This window comes from Triticum urartu, chromosome 7A (genome assembly GCF_056163025.1).
Source record: "Triticum urartu cultivar PI428250 chromosome 7A, HENAU_Tu73, whole genome shotgun sequence".
NCBI classification, from domain to species: Eukaryota; Viridiplantae; Streptophyta; class Magnoliopsida; order Poales; family Poaceae; genus Triticum; species Triticum urartu.
In genome coordinates, this window is record NC_141879.1 from 86162014 (window position 1) to 86175191 (window position 13178).

The following is a 13178-nucleotide window of genomic DNA, read 5'->3' on the forward strand; positions in this document are numbered from 1 at the left end:
AGGGGTGGAGACTGGAGAGGGTCGGATCCAGCAGCAAGGTGGGGGTGACCGGATCGGCAGAGAGGCAAGGAGGGGAGAAATCGAAGGACCTTCCACGTCTTTCCCTGTCCCCGGCGGCAGCGGCGGCTCCCCTGTACTCGGCAGCGACGCTGGTAGAGGCCATGGGGTGGCGGTGCAGGGGAGGACGCGGTTAAGTTTCGAGTTAGGTCTAAAGTTGATGGGTTCAACTGGGCTTTGGTCGCGGTTTATGGTGCCGCACAGCCTGAGCTAAAACCAGAGTTTCTGACGGACCTTATTTGAATATGCGGGCCCGAGCAGCTTCCGATTTTGGTCGGGGGTGATTTCAATATCATTAGGAGGAGAGAGGAGAAAAATAATGATAACTTTGATGGCAGGTGGTCGTTTATGTTCAATACCATTATTGAAAGCTTGGATCTGAGGGAGATAGAGCTTTCTGGTAGAAAGTTTACCTGGGCTAGTACTCTGCCAAACCCGACATATGAAAAGCTTGATCGAGTTCTCGCGAGCGTGGAGTGGGAACAGAAGTTCCCTCTTGTTACGGTGCAAGCTCTCACGTGGGGAATTTCCGATCACACACCATTGTTCGTCGACTCAGGGGAGCCGAACCATATGGGAAACAAAAACACTTTCTCATTTGAGATGGCCTGGTTCGAACGCGAGGGGTTCTTAGACCTCATAGCCAGGGAATGGGCTAAGGGTGTAGGAGGTAGGACGGCGGTCGAGCGTTGGCAGAATAAAATTAGGCATTTGAGAAGTTTCTTGCGGGGTTGGGCTAAGCACCTCAGTGGGGTGTATAAGATCGAGAAGGATAGGCTCCTTTCTCTTGTACAGGCCATGGACATAAAAGCTGAATCCGCGATTTTGTTGCCTCCTGAGCTCCAGGTTAAAAATGAGGCGGAGAAGAGGTTGAAAGAACTTCTCCGCGAAGAAGAATTGAAGTGGGCTTTGCGAGCCAAGGTCCGCAAAGTGGTCCAAGGGGACGCGAATACTCAATTCTTTCACCTCATTGCTAATGGTAAGCACAGAAAGAAGCGGATCTTTCAACTTGAACAGGATGAGGGTACTATTCTAGGTCAGGATAATCTCAAAACCTATATTACCGAATATTATAGACAGTTATTTGGACCTCCGGAGGATAATTGTGTGTCCCTCGATGAGTCCATGACTGAGGATGTGCCTCAATTGTCTGATGCCGATAATGATATCCTGGTTGCCCCATTCTCAGAGAAGGAGGTGTTTGATGCTATTGCACAAATGAAAAACAATAAGGCTTCTGGACCGGATGGGTTCCCGGCTGAGTTCTATAAAAAGTGCTGGCACATTACTAAGGGGGATTTACTACCTATGTTTCATGATCTATTCTCTGGACAGCTTCAATTATTTCACTTGAATTTTGGAACTATGACATTGCTCCCTAAGAAAACGGATGCTGTGAGAATTGAGCAGTTCAGGCCGATCTGCCTCCTCAATGTTAGTTTCAAAATCTTCACCAAGGTCGGGACCAATAGGCTCACACAGATTGCGCACTCTGTGGTGCAACAATCTCAAACTGCTTTCATGCCAGACAGAAACATCCTTGAAGGGGTGGTTGTTCTTCATGAAACGCTACATGAAATCCACTCCAAAAAATTAGATGGAGTAATTTTTAAGGTGGATTTCGAAAAAGCGTACGATAAGGTCAAGTGGCCATTCCTCCAACAGGCATTGCGTATGAAAGGTTTTGATGAAGCCTGGCGCCGACAGGTCGAATCCTTTACGCAAAAAGGGAGTGTGGGAATTAAAGTGAATGACGATATAGGTCATTACTTCCAGACACATAAAGGCCTCAGACAAGGATATCCGATGTCCCCTATCCTGTTTAACATTGTGGTGGATATGTTAGCAATTTTGATAGGAAGGGCTAAGGAAAATGGTCAAGTGGGTGGTTTGGTACCTCATCTTCTTGATGGAGGTGTATCCGTCCTTCAATACGCTGATGATACAATCATCTTTATGGAGCATGATTTGGCCAAGGCGAGAAATATGAAGCTGGTGTTATGCCTTTTTGAACAATTGACCGGGTTAAAGATTAACTTTCATAAGAGCGAGTTGTTCTGCTTTGGTAGAGCCAAAGACGAACAGGAGTCTTATAGGCAATTGTTTGGGTGCGAGTTGGGGAGTTTACCTTTCTCATACCTTGGTATTCCGATACACCATCATAGGCTGACAAACAGAGAATGGAAGTGCATCGAGGATCGATTTGAGAAGAAACTGAGCTGCTGGAAGGGTAAGCTCATGTCCTACGGAGGCCGTTTGATCTTGATTAATTCGGTGCTCACGAGTATGCCTATGTTCCTCTTATCGTTCTTTGAGGTCCCAATTGGTGTTAGGAAAAGACTGGACTTCTATCGGTCACGTTTCTTTTGGCAGGGTGATGAACTTAAAAGAAAATACCGGCTTGCTAAATGGGACATCATCTGTCGACCGAAATACCAAGGGGGTCTTGGTATTGAAAATCTTGAAGTTAAGAACAGATGCCTTCTTAGTAAGTGGTTGTGGAAGCTTTCTTCCGGGACTGAGGCCATGTGGGCGCAGATCCTCCGCAGCAAGTACCTCCAGACTAAAACATTGTCCCAGGTCACAGTCAGGCCGACTGATTCGCCTTTCTGGAAAGGACTAATGAAAGTCAAACAATCAATGTTCAATAGGACGAAGTTTGTTATTGGAAACGGTGCAAGTACACATTTCTGGGAGGATACTTGGCTTGGCAACTCACCTTTAGCCATTCAATATCCATCTTTATATCGGATTGCTCAACGACGTGAGGTGTTCGTGGCAACGGTATTTCAATCTATCCCCCTTAATATTCAGTTTAGACGGTCCTTAGCGGGCAATCGTGGGGAAGAATGGCTCCATCTAGTTAGGAGACTAATGGAGGTTCAACTTTCTCACCAACCCGATGGATTACGCTGGAAGTTGACTAGATCTGAAGTATTTACAGTTAAATCAATGTATATTGATATTATTAATTCAAACTCCATTCCAACTTCCAAGGTTGTCTGGGCTGTCAAAGTTCCTTTAAAAATTAAAGTGTTTATGTGGTTTGTCCACAAACAAGTTATTTTAACAAAGGACAACTTGATAAAGCGTAATTGGACAGGACCTACTAGGTGTAGTTTCTGTGATCGGGATGAGACAATTAAGCATCTATTCTTTGATTGCCCGTTGGCCAAAGTTATTTGGCGGACGGTCCATATTGCTTTTAATATTACTCCACCGAATTCTGTCAACGCATTATTTGGGACATGGCTTAATGGGATTGAGCCTGACTTAGTAAGACATATTCGGGTTGGAGTTTACGCTTTGTTGTGGACTATCTGGAATTACAGAAATGATTTGGTTTTTAACAGAACATCACAGATTCATTTTTTGCAGGTTATTTTCCGAGCTACAGCATTGATCCGTTCGTGGTCGCTACTCACTCCGATGGAGGCCAGGGAGCATTTGGTTACTGGATCTATCCGTTGGGAGATGGTAGCTCGGGATATATTCAATCGGTTTAGATGGCGGTCATGTAATAGGATAGGCAATTAGTTTACCTATCTATGTTTAGCCAGCCGGTTGTGACGTCTTTTCCGGACTAGTTTGTGTATCTAGCCTTTTAGACTTTGTGTGAGCTGCCTTTTTTTCAGTTGGAGACTTTGGAACCTTGTTGGTCCATTTTGTTTATTTGGTTAATAAGATGGCCGTATGCATCACTCTGATGCAGAGGCCGGGGAGCACCCCTTTTCTAAAAAAACAACAACAAGGAGACAGAAATGCCGGGCGCACATGAGGATGATGGTGAGGCCGTTGCTGGCGATGTACGGGCGGGAGGCGCCAGCGTGGCCGAGAAAATTGGCTATTTGCCACTTTCAATACGAGGCTTCGCACAAATGCCACTGTCAAGATTGACTTCGTAAAAATGCCACTCAGCTCATGTGTACTTTGATTAACATGCCATTTCAGCCCTTTTACAGATTTCCTTTTTTCTTTTCCCATTTACAGGCACCGGAAAAGACTAAACTGCCCCTGTTGTTATCTACACGTACTTGGCATCTAATCAGCGCACTTGAAACAGATGAGAGCGTGCAACCCGCCGAAAATAACGTGCTTGCCGTATCCACGTCTTGCGTCAACCTCTGGACGCCGCCCTCATCTCCTTGACGCCGCGTGACATTGATCTTCTCGCCGCCGCCGATTTCGTCAACGCTGCGTGCCGCCGATCTCCTCGGCGACGCTTTCATTGTATCTGTGATTGTATTTGTGGAAGGCAACACTCTCCTCTGACTGCAATTCCTTTTTCCTATCTTTACATACACTATGATTAGATACACAAGCAGGTATACATACACTGTGATTAGATACATGTAATTGTCAAATTGCAATGCAAGATTTAAGTAAGGATTAGAGCAAACGTCACTTTCAGGTTGCTTGCATCCCATCTTCAGAACATGTACACGCACACTATCCATCTCCTTCAGCCGGTGCTGGCATCACGCCACTGGAGCTGCTGTTCAACGCTGCGTCGTATGTCCTGGCTCTCGGGACAAGCTACGCCAACGCGTGAAGTTGAGGGCGAGCTGCGCTGGCGTGGGCCAGCACCGGCAGCGAGCTGTGGTGGCTCGCGCAGGCACCCGCGAGGCTGCGCCGTTACGTGCAGACATGCACGAGCACCGGTGGAGAGCTGCAGTGTCTCGCGCAGGCATGGGCAAGGCGACGGTGAGCTGCGCCGGCACGGTAAGCGTGGGCGAGTACCTACGGCGACCTGCGGATGCGCACACGGGCATGGTCAAGGCGAGCTGCGGTGGCGCGCAGGTGTGGCCGCGTGGGCGAGCAACGGCGGTGACCTGTGGTTGCTCGGCCAAGCATCAGCGACATGACGAGCTAGCCAGCCCACAAACGCATGGGATAAGGTTGAAAGGTCCAAGGGCACTTTGGTCCTTTCAGGTACCAGAAAATGGAAAAGAAAAAGAAAAGCAATGGGAAAAGGAAAAATGGCATGTTAATCAAAGTACACATAAGCTGGGCGGCATTTTTATGAAATCAATCTTGACAGTGGCATTTGTGCGAAGCCCCATATTGAAAGTGGCAAATAGTCAATTTTCTCAGCGTGGCCAGGGCTGCCTCCTAGGGAGGGAGACGAGAGCGGGTTAGGGATAGGGCTGCACGCGGCAGCAGCGGCGGGGTATGGGATGACTCGGGGTTTTTTTCGGAAAAAAGTTCAAAACAAACCTTGAACTTGTATATACAAAAGTTAAATCGAACACTAAACTTACAATCCCGGAAATAAGCACACTGAACTCCTTGATCCCGAGCTATTTTAAACCTTGAGGATGTTTAGCTGGTATTTACTGCCGTGGAAGGATCGTTGACTGGGCTGGCTGGACATTAGGACAAATCAGGTTGGCCCATTAGCGCGGTCGCCCGCGCCTTCGTTATGCTCTGTTTTTTTTCCTTTGCTTTACATTTTCGTAATGATAAAGAATTCATTTACATTTTTATAATGTAACTAAACATTATTTTAAAATATACACAAGCCCACTTTTCATATATTAGGAGCGACAAAAGTAGAAGCAGCAGTGAGCTTGTGAGAGGTCTCAAACTAGCTAAGGACCTAGAACTCGCGGCGGCCCGACATAGCCAATGGCTATGACAACTGCTAGTCATTATAAATTGCGCGTCACATATAAGAATAGGCAGGAACGTTTATATATGAACAAATTTTTTAAAACCTTTGAAATATTTCTTAAAAAATCTGATTTTTTAAAATAACGAATATTTTTTAAAGCAAATAATTTACAAAATTCCAAAAAAAATTCCGAAAATGTGACAGGATAACATTTTGCCATATATACATTTTACATTTCATAAAACTATACAAACATTTTTTTACATTGTTTTAAAAAATAAAATGTGTTCAGGTTTCATTATTTGTTGCATTTTTGCAAAAAAATGTATATGTTCCAAATAGTGTTTGCTTTTAAAATTTTATTGTGTTTTAAAAAAATCGTTTAAAAAAGTATTAAGAATTTTCACAAACTGTTTGCAATTTAGAAAATCAGAGATTTCAAAAGTCATTCGGGCCTGCACGTTTCCAATATTCGTTTGACCCTAAAAGATATTTTCAAATCTGGACACTACGGTCTGTGGTAAAAAAAATTTGCCTATAGGTCTGTGGTTAAATTGCTTGGGCACTAATTATAGCACTAACAGCCAATGCTTCTAGTGGCTAGCGGCTGGAGTTTGAAGCTCATGGGCGCAAGTTCGCTTACTTCAGACTTAATAATTTTTTGGGTATTTTTACTTCCGTGTTACGAAACAGAAAAAGAAAAAGAAAAAGAAAAATATGTTCGTGTATGTTGGGCCGGCCCAGTTGCAGGCGCACTGAACTATCCCGGGATTCGACATGCCACGTCGACAATCCCTGTTTGGGAACACGCTCAAGGTTGAAAATAGACCGGGATTGAAGAATTCGGTGTGCTGGTTTCTGGGATGAAGAGTTTAGGGTTCGAATTAGCTTTCATCTACATGTTCAAGGTTTATTTTGAATTTTTTTTCCTATTATTGATTATTCAACAATGTCAAGCAAAACCACACATTAATGTCAATCAAATCGGCTTACAAAGCAATAAAGAAAAACTGGTGGTCATCAGCCTCGCCGCAGGAATCTCCATAATCCGACCCCAAACTCCATGATATATGACTGAAAAACAAAAATATACTAATAGACAAGCCTTTGAAAAAGATCCGCCGCACTTGCACCAATTTTGACGAGTTCAACCATAGGCCAAACATGGGATTTGAATATAGAATTTTGATCCCCAAAATGGAGCTTTAGAACCAACCCCTTTAACAAGGTCACAACATGCCTGCGTCGATAATTCCTGCTCTAACTAGAGAGACAAGATCATGGGTTTTCACCCGGACTAAACACATACTTGCCATCAAAATCGTCAACTTGAGCAACCCCTCTACTGGCTGTCAATCAGTGAAACGGTAGGTCGATATGGACTTCAGCAAGGAAGCACAATAATGCCTCGTAGTGGTCCCACTCCGAACTCGAAGAGCATATAAACTGCGGGTTATGTTGACGAACTTTGTGCTTGTCGATTTTCTATACTTGTTCTTGTGCTTGTGTGCTTGAGAACATGTGACCTTATGAATTTGTGCTTGTGTGCTTGTCACTTTGTGATGTATGTTCAGGAATTGTGGTTTAGATATGTTTCAGTGTTTTTTAATATGTGAGATGTGATATATATGTGGAATGTAATTGTTAAAGAGAGTGGTGTTTCAGCTCCCGGGTGCCCCTACACCCTCTATGGACAGTAAATTAAAGTAAAATAGAAACAAAGTCAAAACTATCAAAAACTTCGCAACACCAAATATGATCAAACATTGTAGGTGCTTGCAAGTTTTCATACCAAAAAAACATTCAAGGAGCTCTACACAAAAAAGATATTGTTGGAAGCAGAGCTATGGCAGTGGTAATATACAGTGACATGAAACCATTAATAATATACTACAAACGAGAAGCATGTAGCAAAAATGATACAATCCATAGCAAGTGCATATTCAGATAAGGATATGTGCAATATTTTGGGCTTGGGACCTTTAGGGGTTTAAGGTTTTAGGGTTTTATGGTTTATTTTTCCTTTTCATTTTGTGTTTTTCATTTAATTCTATTTCATTTTAAACATACTTTACGCTACTACATACTGTACACAGGAAAAAGTCCAAAATAAAACTTGAATTTGTAGGCGAAAGCTAAACTAAACCTCGAACTCTCTAATCCCAGTCTATTTTAAACCTTGAGAGGACTTCGCCGGTATTTGCTGGATTGGGCCGGCCCAGTAGCACAGTCGCTCCAGCACGCGCACTAATTTGTTTTTCTTAGTTTTTTCATTTACATTTTCTTTTCTTTTTTCATTTTCACACATGTCTAATTTTTCTCAGTACCAAATATATATTTTTAACACACACATTAAATGTTTGATAAATTTTTGATATTTTCAAATACATTATGGAGATTTTTAAATTAAATGTTTTCAAAACTTTTTCAAATACATGGTAATATTTTTTCAAATACATGTTTTACATTTTCTTAATGACAATAAACATTTTATAAAACTACACGAACACTCTTTTACATGGTTCAACATTTTTAAATATGCATACACTTTTTCAAACACATGTCACGTATATTCTGTTAAGGTTATGACACATTCTTTTACAACACGCAAACATTTTTTACATTGTACAAAAAGTGTTCACACTTTAAAATTTTGTTCAGGTTTCAGAAGAAAAATTATGTTTCAAAAAGTGTTTGCACTTTAAAATTTTGTTCTGGTTTAAGAAAATGTTTATGTTTCAAAAGGTGTTCTCTTTTTGAAATTTGTTGGTTTTATAAAAGTATTCGAAATATTCAAAAACGCACTTTATAAAATGTTCAAAGAATTCAGAAATAAATACATTTTCAATACTTGTTTGCCCCTAAAGTATTTTTCACAGTTTGACGCTTTGGTTTTTGATTAAATATTTTCGGCTTCTTATTATGTAAGTCATAGTCGTCTGCTGTAGTGGCTAGCGAAATCAGGTCAACCCTACCAGGTCCAAAGTTCGACTCCACGGCATGTTTTTCTCTCTTGGATGTATTATGTCACACGTTAAGAAAAAGAAAGAAAGAATTTTTATAGCGCGTGATAAGAAAAAAAACTCGCTTTATGTCTGATGGGCCGGCCCAGTCAAGTCCGCAGCCGACAATCCGAAACATTTAATAAAAATATTATTTACGAAATAATTTAGGAAAATTCCGGAAATATTATTAAAAAATGCGACACAATTCTGAAAATCCGAAAATATTAATAGCATGTGAATAGCTGTTGTAATTCTGAACATTTTTTGACACATGTGATTTATTTGAAATCGCGTACAGTTTTTTTAAAATGCGAACAGAATTTCAGAATTCCAAATAATTATTAAATAACACAAAATGAATTGAATTCGTGCTAGAAATATAAAACATGAACATTTTTTAAGTTCTGAACAATTTTAGAAATATGCAAACATTTTTTAACATTCACGAATTCTTCTTGTGTTATAGTGGGCTGGCCCAAATTCTTGTTTGTGAGAGTAGCTGGTTATCCCGGCCGGGATTGTAGTATTCCCGGTGTGCCAAACAGGTCTATGGTCTAAAATAGACCGGGATTACAAGTTCAGAGTGCCAATTTTCGTGATTCAAAGTTAGGGTTTGATTTAGCTTTTGGCTACAACTTCAAGGTTTATTTTGGACTTTTTCCTTTTTTTTATGCCCGTGCCTGGAAAAGAAGGACGTAGAAAAACCTAACGTGGATGGAGCGGTGGGAGATGAGATGAAAAAATCTATGAAAAAAACCGAACGAAAATGGTGGGACGAAAATTAACTGGCGGCGACTACCAACTGAGACATTAGGAGTAGAGATAGTTTTGTATCACAAAAGACTTTATGCATTATTACAAGATAGCAATATACTAGTGATTTACAAGAGTGGATGAAATAAAGTCAGGGATGTCGTCTCAAAAAGTTAAGGCTCCAGACAAAAAGGATGCCTTAAATATAGAATCTCCTGCCCCGTTAAGGTCATTTCTAGCCAATCCCCAATAAGACCGCAAGGGAAGATAAATTCGGTTATCCTCTCTTACGGCGCGGCGCACCTAGCCGATCCTCAAAAACAATTAGTGGAGGAAAAATTATCATCCACCTCCCAAAATCCCCTCCAATTTTCCTAAATAAACTCACTCCCGTCGCGGCAGAGTAAAATTGGCGCCTCTCTTCCTCCCACCCTCCCTCCCGGCAGCGCACCCACCACACCCCACCGTAGGGTCCCTTGCCACACCCTGCCGGCCACCACCGCCGGCTTTTCACCACCGAAAACCATCCACACGCCGCCGCCCACGCCAAAGAAAACTTTGGGGATGACAAAGAATCACCGGGTCCAAGCTGCTCCTCCAACCACGGCAATGGCCTCTGGGGGTAGTGACCACCTCTCCGGCCACGGCTCACCGCCCTCCCACCGCTCCTCCCATGGCCAAACGAGCTGGAAAGCCGACGACAGCGGCGGCGACGACCCTTGCTGAGGCAGCAGCGCCTCGTACAAGGCCGGTTCCTCATGCAACCACTCTGTCGCCCCCTTGGCCACTGCTCCAGCATGGGCGGTGGCCAAAACCGACAACAAGGGCCGCGCACGCAAAGTGTTCGACAAAATGCCTACAAGGTGCAAACTAAAATGTCAGTGATGTAGTTTCTTTGTTTGTAGCCGGCGGCGATGTAGTTTCTTTGTTTCGTTGTCGTAGTGCGAAGATGAACATGGACGAGTTCTTAGGATGGTGGAGTTGATTTCTTTGCCGAGGACCTCGTTTGAGAGGTCAATTCCCCTCGCCAAGGGGGTGGTGCTGCATGCCATTGGTTGGCTCGATCCACAACATATACATACTATGTTTGTGGTGATTTTGGATCAAACATTTGTGTTTGAAGTGGTGAATTTTGGGTGAACACATGTTTTCATTTTAACTTTGCATGTTAAATTTAATGTTCTCATGATATATATTGTGTGTGTTTGAAGTTGATACGGCTAGGACACAAAACCTACACAATTTTGGTTCTTATTCCACTAACTATAGGGGTAAGTTAGGTGTGGCCACCGTAAGTGGAGTATTATTTCACTAACTTTACTCTGCCGAATAACCCTTAACTTTCAGGAGATCGGTTAGAAATGGCCCAATCTCTCGAAAACAATGATGAAAAGGTCTGATTATGTCTCATCTAGATGTGAAATAAGTATGTCATCATACTATATCATCAAAAAAGAAAACGCGCCACTCTCGTTTATTTGTTTGTCTTCATTTTGTTTTACTGTGTGTCAGTATTCAGCCCAACCCGTCCATACCATCCTCCGGCCTTATTATATTGTTCTTATTAGACCCATTGCATAAGACTTTTTTCGATGCACAAAAACACTAGCATGTTTGGTTGGGGATATCTCTACTCTTAATGGACGAGTTGGTTGAATAGTCTCACCACTTTTGTCTGGGGTTTTTTTTCATCTGGTTTTTTTTGTCTCACATCCCACCACCATATCTCCTCACATTGGTTTTTTTGTCCTCACAATAAAAACTTTCCTAACCTTTTCAAAATTTCCTAACTAGACATGTTATAAACAGGCAAGAAACGATAGCACTTCATTTAAAAAAAAAGAAACGATAGCACCTTACCAATCAATAAAATTCGGGCAAATAGCTCCCATGCGACGTCGTTGGTGTGAATTGTCTCTCATGCGACGTCGTTGGCTGTAATAGCTCTCATGCGACATCTGCGTTGGAAAAAATAGCTCCCATGCGACACTGCTGCCTAATCCAAAGACACATGTTTAAAACTCGAATCAGGTGAGCGGGACCCACAGCGTGGGACCCACTAACTTATCCAACTCAGCATTGGTCAGGTGAGCAGGACCCACAGCGTGGGACCCACTAACTTATCCAGGTCAGCATTGGTACAAGAGGACACCGAGACGTGGCCCGAGCCATGCAGCACCCGAGCCCATCCTCCCCCCTCCCCCCTCCCCGACCGTTGTTGTTCTTCTTCTCCAGCGACGACGCGCAGCAACGCCGTTCCGGGCCGCGGCCTAGCAATGTCGAGCTCCGCTTCAGCCTCCCGCCGCTCATGGCCGCGCTATGGCGCAGTGCCCATGACAAGGTGCCCTGCATGCCCATGTATCGCACCCCTGAAGCAGCTAGTCACAACGACCGACAAGAATGGCAACCTTGGGTGGGAATTCGTGAAATGCGAGAGCAAACCAGAGCAAGGAAAGGTGAGATTTTACTTCTCAATATGCCAATTTTGGTTTTTGTCTCCCAATTTCATATTTGCCCAATTTTTCCCCATTTTTCATCGGATTTGGGATTTAGGGTTCATCTTTCCAATTTCAGAAATTGAAGCAATGCACCCATTTTGAGTGGCTAGATGAGTACATAGAGCGGATTCAACTGGAGGGTGCATCAGGGGAGCTCGATTTACCGTTGGAGGCGGAGAAGTTGGGCAAGTTTCGATCGGGCGCTTCTGAATCTAGGGCCCCTGGATCTGCCCATTCCATTGGGGCTACTGTGGGGGATGCAGTAGTGACGGCAGAGCTGAAGAAGCTGAACAAGCAGATGAAGAAACTCATCGAATTGCAGAAGCAGGGCAATTTGATGGGGCTGATGGCCGGACTTTTTTATGTTTGTGTAATTGCTCTCGCATTTGTTTATGTGATGATAATTAGTCGTAAGTGAATAGATTGGGCATCATTTGTAATCGTAATGATATGTATATTTGAATAAAAAGTGTTGCATTGTACGAATTCAGCATGTCCTCTCCACTCTGTTTCGGCCCCGTATTTTTAGTTCTTCAGTTCGTCATCAGTTTCAGTTTCAGTGGTAGGGGGAGAAAAGGAAAAAAAGGTTCGTCCACAGCCCGTTGCCCAAAAAGGCCAGGCCCATATAGAAGTTAGGCAGGGCCGAATAGAACATATCTAGGCCCATTGATAAAAGAAGTGTAGCTAGTGCAAAAAAAAGTGCACACGGTCATTGACATCGATATATCTTTTCGGCTTTAGGTTATTTCACAAATTTTAAGTTTCCTGCAGTCACCTTTTTTGAGATAACTCATCTGTTAATTATTTGAGCTATTTTTATGCATAAGCTATCGTGTCCGATGGTAGGGTCCGGTGTTGTTTCGGCTAAAACAAAAGGTTGGTTCTAGTTAGCAGTCTAACTTGCAGTCTTTGTGAACCAAAAAAGTTGCAATTGTTTGGTTCTAGTTTATTTCAACCAAGCACCATTTTTTAATATTTTTTCTGACTTGTGCTATGGTGTTTTCAAAGTTTTTACTCGTGTGTTTTAACCGAAAAAGGTTGTGCCCCTCTCAAAAAAAGAAGACATCTAGTGTGCCCCTAGTAGCATCTCCTTACAACATAGAGGGGCATCCCCTTACAACATATAGTGCATAAAACATAAAAGGAAGATAATTAACTAGACACGTGCTAACAACAACTTATATGATTGGATCATATTTTAGTGCATTTTTTAGTACACATGGCCACATAAATAAAATGCAATGGAGAAAC

At 42.8% G+C, this 13178-nt stretch overlaps 1 protein-coding gene across 1 annotated transcript; it reads left to right on the plus strand.

Moving 5' to 3' along the window:
* The first annotated feature begins 11705 nt into the window (after nucleotides 1-11705).
* LOC147958077 (uncharacterized) lies at nucleotides 11706-12350 on the plus strand. The gene is made up of 2 exons (XM_087534976.1): nucleotides 11706-11885; nucleotides 12004-12350. The coding sequence occupies exons 1-2, from the start codon at nucleotides 11706-11708 to the stop codon at nucleotides 12343-12345; spliced, it is 522 nt and encodes a 173-aa protein (XP_087391102.1). The 3' UTR covers nucleotides 12346-12350.
* Nucleotides 12351-13178: the final 828 nt, after the last annotated feature.

Bases quoted from the DNA above. Each gene is read 5' to 3' on its own strand.
- LOC147958077 (XM_087534976.1), top strand. From the start codon at position 11,706: ATGTCGAGCTCCGCTTCAGCCTCCCGCCGCTCATGGCCGCGCTATGGC. The intron at 11,886-12,003 runs GTGAGATTTTAC...TTCCAATTTCAG, and splicing joins GCAAACCAGAGCAAGGAAAG to AAATTGAAGCAATGCACCCA.